General features: G+C 38.3%; 1 protein-coding gene across 1 annotated transcript in view; it reads left to right on the top strand.

Annotated features, from left to right (window-relative positions):
- Positions 1-23,032, top strand: part of MYO1B (myosin IB) — a gene marked incomplete at both ends in the record, with an annotated part of 94,615 nt that overhangs the window by 21,694 nt on the left and 49,889 nt on the right. The window contains 5 exons of the mRNA XM_082001575.1: positions 7,300-7,355; positions 11,088-11,182; positions 14,210-14,314; positions 18,715-18,761; positions 21,391-21,454. Coding sequence (XP_081857701.1) covers positions 7,300-7,355; positions 11,088-11,182; positions 14,210-14,314; positions 18,715-18,761; positions 21,391-21,454 — 367 coding nt within the window. The remainder of the gene's footprint in view (positions 1-7,299; positions 7,356-11,087; positions 11,183-14,209; positions 14,315-18,714; positions 18,762-21,390; positions 21,455-23,032) is intronic.

Raw genomic sequence — 23,032 nt, 5'->3', positions numbered from 1 at the left:
TCTTCTCATCTTTTCACATTGTTCTCTTTCCAGCTCTTCATTTGTACATCTAGGCTAGAACTAGAACTAGCCTTTTTTGTGCAGCTTAACAAAATGAAGTTCTTCCAATTAGGAAATTGACTGATGTTATGGTAGGACTCAGAAATGAAGGCATTTTGAACATTTTATGCAATTTTAAATGTAACTTGGTTTTTTTTAAAAAATGGATCCAAACATCTTCATTATTCTTTTAATGAGAAATTTGGGACATTTTGCACAATGAAAAGAATTGAGAAATACTTAAAAGGAGACACTGCTATGTCTCCCTTCTTAAATGCAGACTGAAAAGGGAGGGTAGGTAGAGGCCCTGTCAGAAAGGAGAGAAAACCCATTTTCTGCCTTGGGTGTACATGGACCAGAACTTTCATTATGCCTTTCCTGAATTGGCAGCATGGTACTCTTTTAAGATCTGGGATTTCAAATTGCTATAAAGAACAGCTGTCGTCCTTTCATTGGAAGTGTCTCATTGTGTTTAATGGTTGTCTCTCTTTTTTTTTTTTTTTTTTAAGCAATTTATAACACACCAGGAAATACCCATCTGCTATGCTAGGAGCCTTTCTCATGATTTTTGATACAGCATAAACAAGGCTAATGTTTAAAGCCTTAAAGACACTTCAGTAAAACTCCAGCTCTTTTACCACCTTTAGGAGCAGAATGTTTTCCATTCAGTTTCTTTACTGGCAACTTTATGCAAAAGGCTCGGATTTCTTCAACTCTGGGTACATTATGGTTAATGCAGTTTGGGTTATTAAAGATAAACTTTTTAATGTTATGAATCAGGAAATACACAGTCTTAATATTTACTGTCTAGCACACTGAATAATCTTTTACTTATGTTTTGAATAGATAAGAGAGCTGGGACTGGGGTTTACAAACAAAACTCTGAACTACAAAACAGTTTAATTGTGGTTATTCAGTAAATTAGTTCAAATCTGCATTTTTCTTGTAATCACAGTTTCCTCTTATATACTACAGAAATGATTTTTAGTTGCTAAACCTTGTGGAGTTCAAACTGCAACTGGTCATAATTGCTTCAAGACGATTCATAGAGAGGATGTATCCACAGGACAAAAAAGATGTGTGCTGCTGACATCCTCCTTGAGCATCAGCAGACCAACCAAGGATGTAGCTGTTGAAGTACACTGTCCCTGGAAATAGTCCCCGTAGGCTGGACTGAAGCCTGGTGTTTGAGCAATCTGAAGAAGGCTTTTCATTTCTTCCTTTGACCAGTCATGGAAAGAAAATTTTGGATACATATCTACAAATCCCACGCACAAATTTGAGCAAATGCTGTTTTATAGACTGAATAGACTCATTAGCTTGATGTTGTATCTCTGCTAACAAGCTCTCAGAAGCTCAGATAAGCTTTAGTGTCTTTACTTAGTCCAGGGATTCATGAATGGTACTTTATTTGGAAAAGAGAGCTGAGAGGGAAAAAAATAAGTTGCATAAGGCTTCTTACCTTCCTGACAAACTACTTTGTTAACGGTACTTGAGTTACATGCAAAATTAAAAAATTCAGTAACTCCTCCAAGTAGAGTAGCAACATACCTATATAATTACATAGTGTTGACATTGCCCATCAGATGTTTTCTGGATAACTGAATTACTTTTATTTGCAGTTTTGTCACTGTTGTCTCTGATAAACTTATGGCCAGCTGCATGCTAGCTAGCTTTTGTGTTACAGAGCCTAGATTTCAAATCTGATGAATAGCAACTTACTTCAGCTTACAAATAGCTATGAGGATGTGATAATACTTTGAATTTTCCAATATTGTAATATGAATTTGGTGGAGTGCTCGGCAATTTTTCTGATGCAAATTGTGTTGCCTTCCAGTGCAATCTATTGCACTAACACGTGGCTGACGTTTCTTTACCCATCTCACCAGGCAGAGCTGTGAAGTCAACTACAAGATGCATCATTTTATGAGAGATACTCTCTCTTGGGTATGTGCAGCATACTGGACGTTAGTTGTGCTACAGTATGCTATTGTCCTCTGAGATGAGACCTTTGAAAGCATGTCCCTTTCTGTGAAGTGGGTATGTGAAGCTGGGCACTTCACTGTTCATCTTCCCCTGAGTACCGGAACACATTTAATTACTTTAGAATAAAGGAATAAGTTTATTTTTCATTCTCCAGTTAGCAGAGTAGAGCAAGCTTATCTAAGAAAGTATTGGTACTTTTGCAATAAAATTATTTTCAGCGAGAGAAGTCCCTGCATGAGCACATACTAGCAATGCATGCTTATTGTGGAAGCCAAAACTTGGCTTGCGATATCTCTGCCCTTACAGCATCAGGAGGAAATTACTTACTTCTGACTTCAGGATGATGTTTCTTAGGGCTGCAAATAAAATTAGGGTTTTCTTTTTGCAAAGCAGGAGCACATTTTTTGAGGCAGCAACATGGAACACTGCCTGTTTGCTGAGCATTTTTCCAGGTGAAATCCTAAAACCAGCACTGCCCTCTCCTCTGCCTTGGGAAAACCCCGCAACCAGTACAGCCCTACTGTGGTTTCATTTGTGAGATCAAGAAGTCGCTAGCATTTTTACATGGAGCATCTCTGCTCTGCCACTGATTTGGACAAGGTCAAACTATAAGGCCCAAAGATACCTCCTATTTAAAAAAATAACAAAGAAAAGGGGAAAAAAGCAACTAACAGTATATGCCCATCTGTACAGGAAAAGCCAAGCTATAATGGCCGTTGTTCCCCTAATAGGATTATAGAGTCTTGTCTTATAAGTATTTCACTTAACCTGTACTCTGGGCCTGTTTTTTCTGAAATAGCTATGGATAATTGTGAGGACCTGTGTTTAGCCATGATCAGTGTTTTAAAAAAGAGGAATAATTGTTTCTCAGTGGTTTATTTTGATGTAATACATGTTCTGCGTAGTCACCTAAGATGAATTACAGTTTTATGGGAGGAGTTTACTTTGTGTGCTGTTCATACAGTTTAGCAGGAAACTCAAAGCATGGCTCGTTCTGCAGAAAAAAAAAAAAAAGTAAAATTTGGTTGAAGCTGACATGAACTGAACACGTGTGTTTGACCAGTAAATTTCCCGAATTTTGAGACACACGCTGTATTAGGTACAGGAACTAATTCAATTTTCTGTAAAAATGGAGAGTTTCAGCACAGAAAGGGAATGACTGTTTTTCATTGCTCCCCCTCTTCCTCCTTGTCCCACCAGCCTTTCATTTCCAAATACATGCAAAAGTTCAGAGGTGCAATTCAAATCTGCTAGTCTGTAGATGAAATAGTAACTTGGGATTTTAAAAAAATGTTGTGTCCTTTAGTTAAACTTTGACAGAAGCTAAGCAAGGAGAGTCAGTTTACACCTCTTTTTCCTTACTGTCCATTCAGCTGTCTGACCCCTGGCTACTCCATTTGAACCGGGAATGGAATTCACAGTTTGTTAATGGAATAAATCCTAATTTTTACAAGCCTAACCTCAGGGGCTGCAAAGCTTCAGAAGGTCCATGGAGAAATGTTGAGTCTCTCGCCACTGGCATTTCTGGTGTGCTGTGAAACTGCTTCTCTTCCAGGTGGCCGCAGGCTTGTTTGGTGTAGTCAGGCTGGTAGTTCAAGGAAAACTGTGGAGCTTCTGACACAAAATGTGGCTACCAAAAAGGTTCAGCATATACTTTTGCAGTAAAGTCACTGAGTGTAAAGGGTTCACTCTTTTAGGCACTCATTAAATCAAGCATGCAAGTGCTGATTTATCTTAGGAAATAAACTACATCTAATCAAATACGGTTTTTAATAAAACAATAGAAAACACTTCCTGTACTCCCTTCAAGGATATCATAGCCCACTAAAATTATTGGTTTTGTAAACAGAAATGCCTTTTCCCCCAAGAAACTTAAAATCCTTGCAGTGCATGTTATAGCAGAGTGATTTGCTGTAGGTCTGTAAGAGGCCCAGCTGTGTCGTCCTGTGTGATTGTGTATGAGCTGGTTGGGCTCCTTGGGTAACGCAGCCCCGTATGTGGGGGTGAGAGACCGTTTGGGTTACAAACTTAATCTGGTTAATGCTATGCCTTGGAGGTGGGAGCTACCCATTTGTGCTAGACCCACAGGCTGAGTATTAGTATGGATGAGGAGGGGATGGTTACGTGGCATCCAGCTGGCTGATATGTCAAGGAATGGGACAAATCAAGGGGGAATCCAAGCCAAGCTGCTCTTCTGAAAAGCTCATGACATGGAAATATTTGCCTTTTTCCCCCCCTTCCCTTGGTTTATGTGTACATTTACTTCAGCTGCTCCAAATAAAAGATAGTTCACTATTTTAATTCCCTCCTTTAGGCAAACCAAGTCACGAATTATACCTGTTGTTTGTCTGCAACTGCAGTAGTTTATGGTGTGTACAGCTGGCACTGGTCCACGTTAGTTCAGTTTGGTACGCCCTTGTGGGCTTTCCATGGTTAATGCATGTTACCAGGACAGGAGACTGCCATGTTAGCTTGGTTATCTGTAGCACCAAAGCTCTGCCTGCTGCTCCGCTCTGCCACCATACTGTGTTACTTTGGAGGGCCCAACCTTGTACCCGTGCCCAGGTTGCTCTCTTGACAGTTTGCTGGGTTTATCACTGCCAACTTACAGGACTGAGCTGTTGAATGGGATGTGGACATGCTTACTGGGGTTGATAGAGTTTTCTAAAATTTAGAGGGAGAATTTATCTTGTAGTGTGGATTAGAAAATGGCACAGTCATCCTCAGCTTCAGAGATCCTGTTTTCTAGCAGGCGAAGGAAAATAATGCAACAGCTGGGTCATAGGATCCTGGTAAAAGGTGTTTCTAAGGCATGTCTTTAGAGCTGCACATTAGCATGATGGAAAACAAGAAACCCCTTAAATTTTGTTGAAATAGGCAGAAAACCACAGGCTGCATTTTTGGCTTTTGTGTACGGTGCAGGGGAAAGACCACTATTGCTTTTCAAAAAAATTACCTTTTTTTTGACTGTCAATCAGTAAAAAGGAAGTGGTCAAAACTGATAAAGCCTCCTGCTTGCTTGGAGGGGAAACGTGTGCCATCCTGCAAGAGGGAGAAAGGTCATCAACAGACTGGGCTGTGGTGAGCTGTGAGATTGTGCAGGCACAGTATTTGGGGAAGAAGCATTGTAAAAACCTCCCTTTCTGTAGGGAGGTTTTTGAGGCAAAGTCCATTGGACACGTCTGAAATTTGCTTCGTCCTGAGAAAGACAAAATTTTCAGAAAACGTTTCCTTCTTTTTGTCCCGACGTCAGAATATTGGCCTGAATCAATTCTTCTGCTAAACCTGCAGCATGTATATGAGCATTGGAGGGTATATTATATTCCTAGTCTACTGGAACAGAAAATAAATCTCTCTGGCTTAATATTAGCCTGTATTTTAAAGTGTTTTACTCTGAAAAATCAAGAGTAGCTCTGCCTGTCCTTTACCCCCTCCCTTCCCCTTTCTCCCTTTCCTTCCATAAATTATGGCTGCTTCTTACAAATCAAATGGGCTGATTTACGTGGCTTTGGGCTTTATTCTGCATCTAATAACGTCACAGTTGCTAACGTGAATAGTGAAGTGAGGAAGTGTACGCAGAAGGTGCCCTTCTGTTGTATATATTAGCCACATAGTTTTGTTGGTAAAACAGGTTTCTGTGCTCACCAGGAAAATAAAATTGGAGAATATGAATAGGAGAAAAGGCTTTCCCTCTGTCTTATCACACCTCTTTATCCTGGTGTTTAAACTTGTTTTATTTTGGTTCCTGATTGGCGTTTTTCAAAGAGCAGTTGCTTGCCTGTGAAGGTCTATCCTAGCCAATGCTCTGTCAATTTAGCTGTTACTTTACTCACTCCAATGGCAGGCTAATCAACCTTTTCTTTTCAAGTGTGTCAAAGTGCTGAACATGAGACAGTTTGTAATTACGGAAAATGGAAGTACACTTTTTATCCCTAGGGCAATTAGATTAAATGATTCTGCACTATGAGCTAATACTCTAAATATCTCTTATGGTTGTTTTTCCTGAATGGTGAATTTTCCACTGAGCTTCAGTGGACAAGGGGAACATACATAGCAAATAGTGATGATTTACAATGTAAAACCTCAAAGCACTTTATAAAACATGCTTCTGCTCTTCCTAGCTCAGGTTGTTAGGAATTTTTATACCCAAACAAACTGTGATTCTGATGTTTTCCCACTGCATGCTGTGAGAGGAGGAAATCAATCGTTTGCTGTTACCCTGTTACAGAGCACTTCTATGCATTCACAAAGAAAAGGAAGGAACTTAAATGATACTCTTAATTAAAACTTGAAGGGATTAATATAAATAACACTTACTGTAAAATTCACATTTAAAATGTATCTACAATTTACATTTTACTGCTGTTCTTTTTGGTCTAGCATGATATATAGTCTTTGATAAGCACTGACTTCTAGTATCCTGCCCAGTGTGTTTAGAGACAGTTGAGCGGAAGCAAAGTGGTACCAGGGCTCTACTTCATGAGGAATTGGCGCAGTCAAGAAGAGAAGTTTTCTTAATTTCCTTTGAAAGTAACAAATGAGTTGGCAGTTGCAAGCCAAGATTTAGCAATAGATGTTTTAAAATGGAGACCGAGACTCTCAGAATCAAAGCAACAACCAGTGAAGATGGGATGAAAGGAGTTGACTCTATTAAAGCATGAGAAAAGTGACTGATGGAGTTTAAGGTAGTGTTAACTAATTACTGTTAACTGAGAATGCTAAGGGAAATGACAGAAGGAAAGAAGTACCAATAGCTGGCAAATACTGATCCTCGTTATTTTGGCTTAAAGGAAAAAGATGGTAGAAGAGAAGAGCTGTTCCTGTGAGCTGAATTTATGACAATAAGAGGAAGGTTTTTACCTTACCAGTAAAAGGAAGGTGTAATTGTGGGTGCAATCTTGAGCGTTCAGATGAGGCAATAGCAGTCGATGCTCATTTTGGGGCAAGCAGGTGGGAATCTTGCACCTGTCTCTGCCCTACCCTGGTGTTTTGTTAGAGCATAGAGATGTTCTTGTGCTGCTGAAAACTGCCGGAGCCCTTTGGAAATCCCCCATGGAGGCCTACGTGCTGTTTCCCTTTGTTAGAATTTTCGGGTTAGGACTTTGTGATAGATCTAGCCATCTGGAGCTATGTGGCTGAAAAAGCCATGCTGTAAAAAAGCAGAGCCTTCTTTCTGAGCTAGGTATGGGTGGCGTTTCAATTTCAAATTGCTTCTATACTTAAGTCTTAGCTAAAAGAGAACTCCAGTAAATATTTCTGTGTTTGTTGTGGTAGGAAAATGTCATCATCTTTCATGAAAACCTAAAAATCAAAGGAGAGCTTATTATAAGGTATGGTAAATGACACTGCTGACACACTCACCAGCTAATTCAAAACACATGGTTTGTAACTGCTTTTTAAACTACAGACTATTCTAAAATTTTACTTAGGCTCTGTAATTGTGAGGTGGCTCAAAGAGTGGTATGTGGTTTAAACCTATAGTTGCAACTGTTGACTTTACAGAGCTGTGTTTCTTAATGTTGCAAAAAGGAAAAGAATAGAAGGATTCTTTGTGGTCTATGTATCATTAAAATGTGTTAAACTAAAATGACCTTAAATGAAATGCAAATAGGGAATAGCATGAAATTATGTTTTTGGAACAAATAGAGTTTGAACCAAAAGACTTCAAGGTTGGGTTTTTCATCTGTTTTTTTAATTTTAATTTTTTTATTGTAAAGATAAAAGGCAATAACAGATAGGAAGGACTGTGAGGTGTAATCGTGTGCCATGAAAGTTGACATGACAAATTAATAGATCTATCTTTTCCTTTGAGATAAAGATCTTTGCTCAGGCTCTGACATAAATGTGCCTAATGCTGTTTATGCAATGCCAGAAAGACAAATAAATCGTAGTTATTTAAATACACTCTTGGTTATGCTTCCTCCAGTTGAATTGTTGTAGCAGTGGCTGAAGTGTCAGAGGGAAATTTTAGAATACTTCTACTAGGTAACTTTTGATAAGTACATACGAAAACTTCTTTTGAAGTGAGTCAGCTTATTTTTCCTTTTGTCTGTAGTAGATAGTAATTGATCTTACTATCAAGTAAGATAGTAAGATCATATACTTGTGAAATATTAGGCTGTGCTGGGTTGTGTAGAGGATCGGAGGAAAAGATAATGTATGCCAAGTGTCTCTGACTAGATTGGATAAAACCAGAACTGGATGAAATCCCATTCTCTTCTCCAACTTCAGAAGTCTCGCTGCAGTATTACACTCTCAGTTTCTCTGCTGAGGGTGGAGAAAAAGCATGATTTGGTGTGTTTAACTATGCAGTGCAGGCAAAGTTCATAAATACATCAAACAGTAAAATATGTTTTGACGGGGCTGTTGGGAAACTAAAATTCAGTGTATTAGAAAAGATGAATGGTTACTAAGCTGATTAACTCATAACTCAGTATATCAACAAGAGAGAATACTTTGTCTATGCTTGATGCTGACTTTGTTTTCCGGCGTGAAACCTACTGCCAAGAAAGTTGTTTCAACAATGAAATACTAGTTGATGGCTGAGATTGTTTGAAGCACAGCAGGCACAAAATGAGCCATCCAGACTGTCGGTTTGTAAAGCATCTCAGAGTCTTACCTTCCTGCTGAAAGCCAGTTTCCTGAACCAAACCCGTGGAAACCACAGCATTAGTTTTAACATTTTCTCGCATGGCCCATGAATACTTAGTGCAGTTTATTTCTTTCCTCTTCATCCTGCTGCTTTTTGTTCCTTGCAAAAAGGAATATAATGGGTGCTGGAATAAGCTTTTCTGAGTGCCGTGCATTGTACTCTTCAATTTACAAGTGTATCTGCAGCAACATTCAACAAATATTATTCATTTCCTAAATAGGTCCTATAAGAGAGTCTGGTAAAGTGTTATTGCTACTGTAGTTTGGATTCTGGACAGCAAAGTGGATGCCAGAAATTGTGTCATGGTCTCTCAGCAGCAGCAGAGTTGGTTTGGTTTGGTTTGGTTTTTTCTGCTAGTTCTTCAGCATGTTGGCCAGATCACAAATTGACTTTGTTGTAATGCTAAAAGCATTACAGCCTGCTACTTTCTCGTAAACACATTTTCACGTCCAGTTGAACTGCTGAGTTCAAATGCTTCCATCACCACAGCAGTATTAAGTTTTGAGAGATCAGTCTTAATTTGGGTTCAGTGGTATCAAAAGGATTTAATGACCTTTGATCGTTGTTGTTAAGTGGATGGCCCAACCATCTGCGCAGAGAGAATAATTGTAATTTAGTGCCTTGGACAACGTAAGCTGGCGAGAAAAGCAGTGAGAGAGATGGAGCCCTGGGCTGGTCATGCAACTAGACAGGCAGATGCACTGCAGGAGGGAAGAGGTAGGAGGGACACAAAGAGGGGGGAACCGACAACGTGAGCATCATTGGCAGGAACTAGGGAGGGTGGGGAAGGTGTGAATATTTAGTAGTAAAGGAGCCGTAAGGCATTTCATTTACTCGTTTCCCAACCTTTTCAGAATACCATTCACTTGGTATGCTGGGCTCTTGCAGGATGGCTGAGCTGGTAACACAATGCAACCATAAAACTAAACAAGCAAACAAAACCAAAACACAACTAAGCAAATATGAGAAGAGTCTAATACTAATGAGGGATGGGGAAGTATAAGTAGTGCCGTGCCGCTCATGCATGTGATGATTAAACTGGGGACAATATGACATGCTCTCCATAAACTTTTTTTGGGGAGAAGCCAGAATGAAAAACTTCCTGGGCTAAGAGACAGTGGTAGGAAAAAAAAAAAAAGTATAAACCAATTTGTGTATGTGTAGGTTTACCACCGTCGGAGCCTCTAGAAAAGGTTCTGTGTGGCTCTCACTACCTGTGTTGTGTTGTCTGTGCTACCCCTAAGTAGTTTCATGACAAAGAGCTTGCTTATCTAGAAAGGGACTGTGATTGCCTGTGAAAGCACTATATGGCTACATTATTCAAAACAAATACTTGATCTGTTTGTAGTTATCAGCTGAATGCAAAGTTGCTGAACTGTCACAGACTAAAGAATGAAGTTTCTAAAAGGTGCATTGAACCTGCAATGATATGCTGTGTTTGGCTATCAGATTTTTCTTTAAGTTGTGTAATGCAAGTGTGCCTTTTTATTTGGATTTTGCTTTTATGTCCTTTTTCAGATACTACTTGCTTAAGTTTTTCAAAGGGGTTCTAAGGCTCAGTTTCCAGAGTCTTTTATTCCATGAACTGAAAAATGCAGTTGAAACAAAATCAAAACTACTCTTTCTCTTTCTCAAAACTACTACTAAAGAAAACTAAATATAAGTCACACATCTGCATTTCTCCAAAATATATGTTGCTGCATGGCAACAAAGCACCTCTGGATTCAGATTGCAACCCAGCAGTTTCAGCTCCATGGAAAGACATTTTTGGTACAGGAAAGCTGTTGATTCTACTATATTCTTTCATTTCACTATATGACATCACCTTTACTGAGTTAAGAACACACTACTGTGAAACGCTTCTGCATATTTATGCAAAAGTCCAGCAATAACTCAAATGCTTAAAATACTCAATATTTTATAAAGTTCTGAGATTTTTCCATATTTTTCAGACTAGAAGTTGCAGCTTATGGTATTGTTAGTGCTCAGGATTCTCCTATTTCCTTTTTCTTAAATGTCTTCAGACAGAACACATCCTGTTGATGCGCTGACATTTTGTTCAATGAAGAATATGACATTTTATTCAGTCAAGAATGCTACCTAAATTGCCTGAAATTTTGTGAATTTGTTTTGAGCTTGCTATCTTTAGAAGAACTTAGAGATTATGCTTGCTTGTTCTTGGAGAAAGTCTAAATAAGCCACTGAGAAAAAGTATCCATTTTGCTTCTGTGGATCCTTATATTCTGAAAAGTGAATGCTTCACCACTTACAGAATATTAGGACTTGGCGTTTGTCTGTTGTGTTGTGTGTGTCGTGCCCCGCCCCACCCCCTCCACCCCGAAAATGAGAATGTAGTTACTGTTGGTATTTGTTTTATAAAATTCTCAGTTGACTCTTTCTTACTTTGCAGCTTTGCTCTGTCAGATGAAGCATACAGGTCTTTAAGGGACCAGGACAAAGACCAGTGTATCCTTATCACAGGAGAGAGTGGAGCTGGAAAAACAGGTAATAAGCAGTTTTGATCTTACTGAAAAATGCTCAGACTTATTTGGTCTTGCAAAGTGATGCTAGAGTCTGTAAGAGTTGAGAGATACTGGTGTCTTTTTGTGTCTGGCGATTGCAGAAAATTAATGCTGTCATGCTTGTTGCTGTAGCTGTGACCTTACATAAACTAGTGTGTTTTCACATTGTCACCATGGTGCAATCCTATCATGTGTTAATACAGTATCCTCATCGGTTTGCAAAGTCATACTAAAGTAATGCTGGTTTGAGTATTGCAAGAACCAGAAAACTTTTAGGCTCTCCCTGTAGGAGACATGAAGGCAGAGAAAATTCCACTTGGTCTTGGTCTTCTAGACTGGAAGACAATCCTTTGATACTTTTGCATGTCTCTTAATAAATATATACATTTAAACTGGATTATGCTATTTATCCAAGGAAAATGGATGATAGTAGCTGATTATTTCGGCAATTTCATCAGTCTTTTGCATCCTGTGCTCAGCTGCAACTCTATAAGATTGGCTTGTGTACCACAACACTGTGTTTCTCAGGCAAAGCTGAAATTGCTTTGGAAATGATCGCTAATTTTTAAACTGGAATGGTAGAAATCAAGTGAGGATTGCATAACTGCAACTTTTAGGTAGACCTTAAGAAAGAAGCCTGTTATTTTCTGAAATAACAAATTTAAAACAGGTGACTTGCAAAAGACACAGTGGGTAGGAATGTATATATCTGCTTCCATGTAATTTAAGAGATTTTTCCTTTGAATCTGAGAAAATGTGGAGCTTTGTATGCTTATACTGAGCAAGACTTAAAGTGGGTAACAAGAAGTTGATTTCAAAGTCTTTTGTGAAAATGTAAAGTGTAGCCTTCGTCTTTATTTGTCTTATTAGTGGCATGCAATTGAGAGGTCTTGAATCTTGTAATAGAATCCCTTTTTTTCAGTTCAATAACATGAAAACATGTGTGTTCAGTAAAAATGTACATTAAAATAATCAAGTTCTTATTAATATGATTGCTAGGTATTCTGTCTAGGAGTTCAAACTTCAGAAAGGAGTTCTGTACTCGTATTGTTTAATGTCTTGATTTCCTCAGGAACTGTGGATTATCAAGCCCCTCATACAACTGAGGTCCACCTTTTATTCATTTATTTATTCAGTTGAAAGTTCTAGCAGTAGTTGAATTTCTGAACTTCTCTATTTGTAGAGAATATTCTAGTAGATTCAGGTTTGTATAGAGATTTTGGCTGTTCTGTAATTTTCATAGCCATATGGGACATAATATGAATTACTCCCTTATAAAGGTAAGTACAGAATAATACAGGGTTTCAAATTCAAGTCAATGATCGACTTCGAATCTTTGCTATTCTCTCTCTAACATTTGATGTATCTGCTGTTGCTGAAATGGGGCTATTAGATGAGAAGTCAGGTTTCCATTGCAAAAAAAAAAAAAAAAGGAGGGGGGGGAGAGGCGAGGAAGTTCCTGCAGTTGAGGAAACAAACTTGTTAATACCGATCTTATATAACTCTCATTTAGAGACTTATAGTGGTAGCCAGACCATTTGATGTGTTTGGGCTGGAAGAATTGAACCTGAACTGTCATCAGTTGGGTTTTTTTATTTACTTGCAATTTTGTTCTTGTTTCACTGCATGTTGATATTGCTAATCAATAGTAACATTTTGGAAGAAAACATGGTACATTACCAGAATACTGATGTGTGTGTATATATATATATATTTTTTTTTTTTTAGATGTTAAGGTGGTGGTTCCCTTCCTGATGTCTTTATCGGACCAAACAGAGTTCCTAATAAAATCAAGGGCCTTTATTTTCTGTCAGTGATGTTCAAAGCGTATCTTGAAGTAATTGTGTGTTTTCTTAGTGCATATTATCTTATAATACCTGATTTGCTTCTTCAGTGCTTTCTTGTCTCAGTGACCGAATAGCTCTACTTAACGATGTTGACTGTTTCAGGAAATATTTCAAATCAAATAATTTGGTAATTCCAAGCTCTGAAGGGAACAGATTCTTAAAAATGAGAGCTGGGCACAAGGTGCAATTAAAGGAGATGGGAGGTCTTATGGACACACCTATAGTTCTTGCTCCTTGCTTGCTTCTTGTGTTGCAGGTTTGCTCAGTTTTTTCTACAATATGGGATAGTAATTTAATACTAGCAAACAAATTTGATATAAATAGGAAAGAATCAAAATCCAAGGGGTAACTTCTTGTTTGTCAGTTCTTTCCTGAAATTAAACCCTTAAATTTGTAACAGATCTCTGAAGAACAAGTAATGGGTTTTTTATGACCACTGTGTTGAGTTGCTAGGGATTCCAGTTGTTAGTAATTACATTGTATATCTGCTGATGTTGCCTCAAATTTCACTATCTTGCATCATACTAAACATCACAGACTCTGTTTATAAACAGAATCGTCTTTCAGATGTTCTTTGTCCTCACCAGCAAAAACATAAGGGTTGGATGGATTATTTAATATTTATTTCTGTCTATATATGGGTGATTGACACCCATATGAACCCAGCTTTGAGAGTCCACAGATTGTTCCAAACTTTGTTAAAAGTTTGTGCCTTCAAATTAGTTTCATTGTTTAAACGAATGCTTCAGTTTCTCTATTCATTATACTTTGAAACAGGCTGCATAATGTTACGTGATGTCAAATTGCAGTTACTCATTTACTCGTACTGTACTTTACAGTTGTAATTATATGTGTATAGTGTTATGTTTATACTTGCGTTGTGTATCTGCTGATATAAGCTGATTGAATTTCACATCCTGAAACTGCTTGGGCCTATTTTTTCAGGCTAGATTAAAACATTTCCAGTGCATGGGTCTCATAGCAGGATATGGTCCTTCCTCATTTCCAGATGGTACAACAATGTAGAAGAAAACTGAAATGAAATGTGCTTACAGTTCCTGTCTGGCACAGTGAAAATGTGATGGAGATCAAGTCTGCAAATCATTTTATGGCCTATTTGCCAATACTTTTCACTGTTTTATTTTGCTCTCCCCCCACAACAGAGGCGAGCAAACTTGTCATGTCGTATGTAGCTGCTGTGTGTGGAAAAGGAGCAGAGGTTAATCAAGTAAAAGAACAACTTCTGCAATCAAATCCAGTTCTTGAAGGTAAGAATCTCATAGAGCATATATGAGCATATTACCTCTGTGTGTTCAGCTTTCCTACTAAGCTGGTTTGCAAAACTGTATCTGTTGTTGTTTCATTGTTATTTGGTGTCCAAAACCATAGGAGATGCTTTCTGTGAAGACAGCTACAAGATTTTATTCAGTCATGGAGAGGTTTTTGTGAGAATCTGGGGAACTGCAGGCCCGTCAGCCTGATCTCAGTGCCAGGGAAAGTTATGGAGCAGATCATCTTGAGTGGCATCACGCAACACTTACAGGACAACCAGGTGATCAGGCCCAGTCAGCATAGGTTTATGAAAGGCAGGTCCTGCTTGACTAACCTGATTGCCTTCTATGACAGGGTAACCTGCTCAGTGGATGAGGGAAAGGCTGTAGATGTTGTTTACCTTGGAGTTTAGTAAAGCCTTTGACACCGTTTCCCACAGCATTCTCGTGGAGAAACTGGCAGCTCGTGGTTTGGATGGGCATACTCATTACAGCTTTTTTTCCATCTGGGTAAAAAACTGGCTGGAAGGCCGGGCCCAAAGAATTGTGGTGAATGGAGTTGAATCCACATGGCGGCCGATCACAAGTGGTGTTCCCCAGGGCTCAGTGTTGGGGCCAGTTCTGTTTAGCATCTTTATCAATGATCTAGATGAGGGGATCCAGTGCGCCCTCAGTAAGTTTGCAGATGACACCAAGTTGGATGGGAGTGTTGGTCTGCACAAGGGCAGGAGGGCTCTGCAGAGGGATCTGGACAGGTTGGATTGATGGGCCGAGGTCAACTGCATGTGGTTCAACATGGCTAAGTGCCAGGTCTGGCACTTTGGTCACAACAACTCCATACAACGCTACAGGTTTGGGAAAGAGTGGCTAGAAAGCTGCCTGTCAGAAAAGGACCTGGGGCTGTTCGTCGACAGCAGGATGAGTATTAGCCAGCAGTGTGCCCAGGTGGCCCAGAAGACCAACAGCATCCTGACTTGTATCAGAAATAGTGTGGCCAGCAGGAGTAGGGAAGTGATTGTGCCCCTGTACTCAGCACTGGTCAGGCCACACTTCAAATACTGTGTTCAGTTTTGGGCCCCTCACTGCGGCAAGGACATTGAGGTGCTGGAGCGTGTCCAGAGAAGGGCAGTGAAGCTGGTAAAGTGTTTGGAGCACGAATCTTATGAGGAGCATCTGACGGAATGGGGGTTGTTTAGTCTGGAGAAAAGGAGACTCAGGGGAGACCTTATTGCTCTCCACAACTACCTGAAAGGAGGTTGTAGTGAGGGGAGTGTCGATCTCTACTGCCAAGCAACAAATGATGGGACAAGAGGAAATAGCCTTAAGTTGCACCAGGAGAGGTTTAGTTTGGATATTAGGAAAAATTTCTTTACAGAAGGGGTTGTCAAGCACTGGAACAGGCTGCCCAGGGAAGTGGTTGAGTCACCATCCCTGGAGGTATTTAAAAGACATGTAGACGTGGCGCTTAGGGACATGGTTTAGTGGTGGACTTGGCAGTGCTAGGTTTATGGTTGGACTTGATGCTCTTAAAGGTCTTTTTCAACCTAAATGATTCTATGAGAAGAAAACTGTTTCCCTCATAAAGCGAGAGCTTAGGAAGTTAGGTCATATTTCCCAGATTCCTCCTGCTGCTCTCTGAGGGCGTACCCTTTCTTAACCCTGCCTTGAGGATGCTTGGCTGTATCAAAAGACTTAACTTCAGTCACTCTGATTCATTTCCTTCCAAATTATATTATTATAGCCTCTAGTAAACAAACAAGCTCTGTAAAGCATTATTTTTCTTTTTTAAAAAAAAAAAGTTAAAGGGATCTTAGACAAAACTAAGCCAATCCATATGCATGCCTGTTGTTCCCTGAGATTTATTGTTCCCTGGGTCTGGTGACTCTATTGGCCTGTCTTCCTGACAACTGCCTTTCCTGCTCTCTCAAGAAAGGCTTTTTATTTTATAATTAGTCATTTTAACTTAAAGATGTTGTCTTTCAGAAACAGGATCTTCATTTCTCCTGGAGATAGGATATATGATCCTCAAAGCTTGCAGTTTTTTCCCATTGTCTAATAATTGCCTTTAGAGGTGCCTTGGTTAGCACCAAGGTTAGGTCTGTGTTGTTGATTCCTGGCTCGGCATTTCCCACAGTTCCCTAAGCTATTGTGATGTCGAGACAAATTCTCATGACTGCTGTATAATAATTTTGCATTATGGCCAGATGATATGCAGCGTTTATAAGACTGTTGAGTATTAACATTTTATTTATTGCCTAGCTATCTATACATATATGCAAGAATTTGGAGTCTATAGGGAGCAAGTACTCTATGCATTATACAAGTGAGAATGGGTGTAGAAATAAAAAAGGGAAGAGAATGCAAAAGTGGGCTGAGAGCAGTGGTGAACTGGATGGGTAAAATGTGGTCATTGACTGTACACAAACAAAAAATTGTACGCAAAGACTTGTAAAGAAAGGATGAAATGTTAAAATTAAAGAATAATAAAAATGCTGGATAAGCTTTTCTTTGATGATTAGATATGTTCCACTTAAAGCTGAATGGGGGAATTGCAATCTTCCATTGTTTTGGATTCACAGTGAAGAGCTGTGTTGCTTTTATCGCTGTCCTGGAAGACAGATTTCAGATGTAGACAGAAATAGTGTGGGAAGTATGGAGGTTTTTCTTGCCAAAGCTAGGTTTCTTCACAGGGACTGCCAAATTTTTAGATTTCTTTTTAGTTTGTGAATCTTTGTTTTAATGCAGAAACAGTGTTTATATATACATAGTGTTTATATATATATATTTTATATATATATATTTTATATATATATAAACAGTGTTTATATATATATTTTTTATATATATATATATAAAATACCATTTTAAGGTATTATTTGTTCTACTCAGTGCAGGGGTAACTGCCTATTCAGCTTTTTGGAAGGTAGGACACTGGACTATTCCACAAGGCCGCTGAGCAAGCCTGGCTGCTTATATACATTTCAGACAGATATTAAGCATTTGTGGTTAGATTTGTTTTTCTTTGGTTATGTAGTTCTGTTTCAGTCGAGCCGCAGTGCAAGAAAATGACATAAATGTTACATATGCGTAATTTATCTTATGGGAATTCTAATTTTTTTTTTAAGTACAGTTGCTACTGTAAATTAACTTTTAGAAACAATGAACTTAAGGGAAAACTGAGGAATGTGTCTTGTGTTTTATAATGGGACATTTGTGCTTGATTCTGTGCAGTTATAAATGACTCTACTGTTCAGCACTGTTTAAGAAAATGGAGCTCAGAGATTTGGTTGTTGAAAAGATGATTTATTACAGGGCATAAGGATTTTAAAAACAATTCTTTCACTTATCCTTGGCCTTCAGGAGCAACAAACTTTTTCCTTTTGGCTTCAGTTCTTTGATCAAGAATAGGTCTACTCATGCAAGCTTGTTGAAGCCTAAAAGCCATGTATTTATTTCTGTCCGAAAAAACATTGGCTTGACTTGATCTTTGAAAATATATATGCTATATAAATAAATACTGGGATAAATAAAGTCTCCTATTGAAGTAGGAGTGCTATACTTGACAATGCAGGGGACACTCCTGTTTGACTTGGGGTGCTTTGACATTGTGCAATGTTAAGAACTTGAATTGTCCTCCAGTCTGAGTTCTTGTCCTGCCTATGTTCTAAGCTGGTGGCTGCCCATCTGAACATGGCCCTGGGAAGTCCTTTCTTGGAGAGTTTTCATTGTCAGAAAACTTGAGCTAAAGAAATTAAAACCAAACTATTCAAAAAGCTAGTTTAGGTCAAGTTGAAGAGAGTAATTTAAACTTCCTTTGTAAATCAGACATTTCATCTGATTATTACTCAGCTTAAGCTAGGATAAATTTGATGGAATAGTGTAAACAAATAATTTTCAATTCCTAGATTAAACTGTCACATGCAAACCATTTTTAAGTGTCATTCTGTAACTTCTTCAGTTCTGGCCTCCATCTTTCACCATCTTCAGTTCTGGGAACTAAGATTCATTTCTTTATCTGAACTGAAGAGAAGGAAGTATTTCCTATATTTAAAGTCATTTGGGTAATAAAAATTTAAATTTGGTGATTCAAACCCTGAGGATATATGCTCAGTCCAGCAAGTTTTGTCTTGGAACTATTTCCTCTTATATGTGTTTTTTTTCACTTTTTGTAAACAAAGGAAATGTTGAGATGAAACTGCTTTGGACTTCCACAGGTGTTTTCTCATTTGTGATCTTGTCTATCACACTGTCTATCTGCAGTGACTGATACCCATACATTGTATTGTTTCTCAGAAGTCTATGATTCCTTTAAATATATAAACAGTCAGAGAGAATTTACTTTTTGTCTTTTTTTAACTGATAGATTTGGTTATCATATTTGGTTTTTTGTTCTCCAGCTTTTGGAAATGCCAAAACTGTGAGGAATGACAACTCCTCTAGATTTGTAAGTATTTTCTTCAAGGCTGAATTTGAATATCTTTTAAGGGAGCATGTTATGTTGTTGGCTGTTTATGTATTACCTTGTAGCAGCCATCAAGGCATCTGTAAGGCGGGAATGAATAATTTGGAGAGAGAACCTTCTTGTAGTTGTCTGGGGACCATGATGTTCAGGGAGGGCAAACACCTTCAGTAGCAATCAATATTTCATTTCGTACATTCGAGCATGTTCTCCTTCCCCAATGTGTTAGTAGTGCATTATTAACAGTCACCCCTGTTTTTAAAAGATATTTCATCTCGTCACAAATCTTGTTTTCTGATGTGGGTATAGAGTTCTATGGAGAATCAAAGTAGAGGTTAAAAAAAAAAAAAAAATTAGGATGTGACAGTCTGTGACCGGATGAAAACATAATTACAGTGCAGCTGGATTCTTTAATTTTCTGGCACTGGTGGCTTTAATGTCAGTGACCATGTGCCTAGCAACTGGTCTGCTTAGCAAGTTGACCTTTCTGCATGATCTCATTTTCCATCTATATGTGTACATTTTTTTGTTAAATTTCTACTTCAGTTTCTCATGTTCTCTCTATGATGGGAGTTTCAACCTGTGTTTACTACTTTAGTTTTAATATAAGCATTTGTTACTTTTTTGCTTGTATTCTGTATAATCAACTGATTGAAATTTGGGGGATTTAGCATGAAACTGAATGTGAAATTATAGACATTGACAATTCCCTCCCTCAAAAAAAAAAAAAGAAACTAGAGTTGGGAGATTCAGAAGTGTGACTATTTATCATCGTTTCTCTTGCTAAAATCAGAAGACTGAATGCAACTTTGTAATTTGCTCACTTTTGTGCAGAAGAGTAATATAAAGTGAAATGTGTAAAGTAGAAAACAGAAGACAAATTAGTAGACTGGAAAAATGGTGTGTTGCGAGTAAAAGCACATGGATAAAACCTGGGATATAGGAACACTGGAGAGCAGCTTTTTTTCCACACGGGAGACTTCTCTCCCCTTCTCTTCTGATTCTCAAGGGTTGATGATACTGTTTCCACATGGCTACGAATGCTTCTTTTGTGACTGTCATTGCCCCAGCTTGTGAACAGAGCAAAGGGTCTTCATTGCAGGCTCTGCAGGCTCCACAAATGGCCATGCAAGCAAGGTCAGGGCCAAAATGTGAGGCGCTGAGAAATTTATTTTTTTTATAGAAAGGCTAGAAAAACTGCAGCTGTTGGAGATGACGTACTACAGAAGGGAGGAGGAGAGAGCGAAGAGGAGAAGAGGTGCCGTTTGCAAACAGAAGTCTTTCCAGGACAAAGTGCAACCAGCTAGTATTTTGCCTTTCAAGTCCTTGCTTATAAACACAAAGCTAAAAATACTTTTGGAAACAGCCAGCTGGCCCAGTCCTTGGGAAATTAAAATTTAATTATCTGATTTAATTCTTTATCTCAGAAATTTGAATTAGCTCAGAATTGACTTCAAACAAGAAAGTACAAGTACTGTCCTGTCTAGCCTGTCTCAGCTGCCAACAAGGAGAAGAATAGAGTTTAAGTAGAGTCAAGCCAATCTTGACAAAATACCCAGTAAATTAGAAAATATCTTTGAGGGAGTCAATGTAAAGTGCTTGCTTTTTATGTTCTGTAATTAAAATCAAAAGAGAAAGAAAAAAAGAAAACTCTTCCTAAATGCAGTAAATAAGGAAGTATAAACACCAGGTTTCTCTTTTCAGTAGGTTGGTTTTGTCGTCTGTTAAGTAAGCACCAGAGGGTGGTGAGATCATTTCTGTGCATGGCTTGTGGAATTTTGTTGAGTTACTACCAGCAGTTTTTATCTTTCTAAACTTCCTTGCCAATGTGAGCTGCACTGCTTTTGCCTTTTCCACACAGTATGTGTCTGTCCATTTTGATGTAGCTGTTACTACATTAAATACGTGTCATATAAATTAAAATGAGGCAAGGACTGGAGCGATCTTCTGCGATGTGGAAAAGTCAAATAGAAGTCAAGGAAACACACTGTGCCAGTACAGCTAAAAATGAAATCGCTTTTGTGTGACAGTCTGTTAATTGTTGCCTCTGGCCTCCTGAGTTATGAGGCAGAGAGTTCAGTGGGAAAAATCCATCACTTTTACAAGGCAGGCACACACTTAGGGACAGACACCCCACAATTACTAACAGTAACCGTTGCCAGCCAGTACTTCAAGCCAAACCGAGCAGCTATCCTTCAACTGCCTTGATTCACGCGCCGAGAAGATTTTACACTGAGAAGATAAGTCTGCGTGGAAAATAATTACTTCCTGTGTTCTTCCATTAATAAGCATGGTAATACCTACATGGCCACAAGTATTATTTGGTGGTCCGGTGAAAGTTTGTATAATGTACTTTTTCTTCATATAACTTTAGAAACTGAGCAAATTACTGAGTTGTGTTACAAACCTTATTAAAGCTATTCTCATGAAAATATCTAGCTGTGATAATGCAATTGTTTTAGAAGCTTTGAATTGTTTTCTGATATTCAGAATTTGACAGAATGTACAGGAGGTTGCCAGATTGCCTGTAAAAATTAATAATTAACTTAAAAAAATGTCTTGAGCATTTTCGCTTACACAGAACTTACAGTTTTAAAATACATTGCTTTCTCAGGGAAAATACATGGATATTGAGTTTGATTTCAAGGGTGACCCACTTGGAGGAGTTATAAGCAACTGTGAGTATTACTCTTGGTATCAGCATATTAACAGCTTAAAATGTTATTTAGCTGTTATTAACAGCTAAAAAGGAAGATGGCTGAATTATTGAAAAGATCAGATGCGTTTGTTTAATTTAATCTCTCTCCATTATGTGATAAATTCTGCTTTTTAATTTTATTGTTGTTTTGGTGGTGAATAGTGTACCTTAGAGTAAGTGAAAACAGACTTGAAGTAAGCATGAATAATGAATGTACTATATTGTCTAAAAGGTACTGAGTCTGAGTAACGTGCGTGGGTTCATATATTGTCTCTGAAGCTGGTAGCAGATGGATAAGGGTACCTGAGGCTCTTTTTATACTTGAATCCCCAGGATCAGTTGTGTTACTTGATTTGATGCATCATGTATTTATGGTAGATGATGCTTGAGATACACTGTTTTGTAATTCATAAGAGCGATTCAAAGTATGCTGGAGAACACCACGAGGTGGGTATGTTTATTTGGAATCAAATCAGCAATTCAGAAATTTTACCCAGCTCTCTTGGGAAGAAAGAGGCTGGGAACTGAATGCCAGCCCAGGATGCTTTGACTTGCTTTCCTTTCGAGAGTTTAAATGCAGCTTTTAAAAGAAATTGCTCTTCTATGCTATATAAAGCTATGTTTGTTTGGTTTTTTTCTTTATTTTTGAAAAGGGATGGAGGAGGGCAGTGAGTGACTATAGTAGGTGTCACTGACCTAGCCTTGACCTCTCTTCCCGCTCAGCCAAATTCATTGCTGTTTCTAAAGACCGGCTTTTGACTCCATTGGCATTTTACTGGTTGTGAAATAATGAGAATCGTCCAAGGTGAACTGAACTCCCCATATACAATATAAACATTTTACAACATTGTGAAGAATTTTACACATAAATATAGATTTTGGTTTTTTCATAGGGCAAACATTTTTTCTGGACCAGGTCACCTTTTGGAACTGTGCTTGAAAGAGCATGATATTTGTGACAAGAGTACATCTTGAAACTCAAAGCAGTCACTGTTTAAGTGTTTATGGCTATCTATTAATTTTGACATTTGGCAGTCCACAAAATTAGAGGCCAAACATACTCGGTGTATTCATAAATAATTAAATGTGAATGAAAAGGTACTAGCAGGCTAGCTGTGTTGTTTGTTCCTTTTTCTTTCACACTCAAATTAGATACACAAAATGAACCCTCCTTTGTAGAGTGGACATTGAACAGTTTGTCTTTGAAAGTACTGTGCTGAGTCATCTAGTTAAAATATTGTGTCACATCAAAAGGTGATCCAAATAGTTACTCTATAGGTTATCTGCCTTATAAATCTTTGCATGTTGTAATTATAACATTACATGTAATTATAATGATGTAATGACATATGTAATGAAGGGTAAACATATTTTTATACCTTCCTAAAAGTTGCCTATTGTAGGCATTCTCTCTGTCTTCTCACATTTAATACATATCTTCACAAGAAGGTGAATTTAAATTTAAAAATGAAGACCTTATGTGTAAGTCCTGTTGTGGAAAATATGTTACTTTTTGAACTATGAAACACCCCATACTTGACAGGGTATGTCACAGGTA

Source organism: Phaethon aethereus, assembly GCF_964289735.1.
Source record: "Phaethon aethereus genome assembly, chromosome: 6".
Lineage (NCBI taxonomy): Eukaryota > Metazoa > Chordata > Aves > Phaethontiformes > Phaethontidae > Phaethon > Phaethon aethereus.
This window is presented reverse-complemented; position numbering and strand designations above follow the sequence as displayed.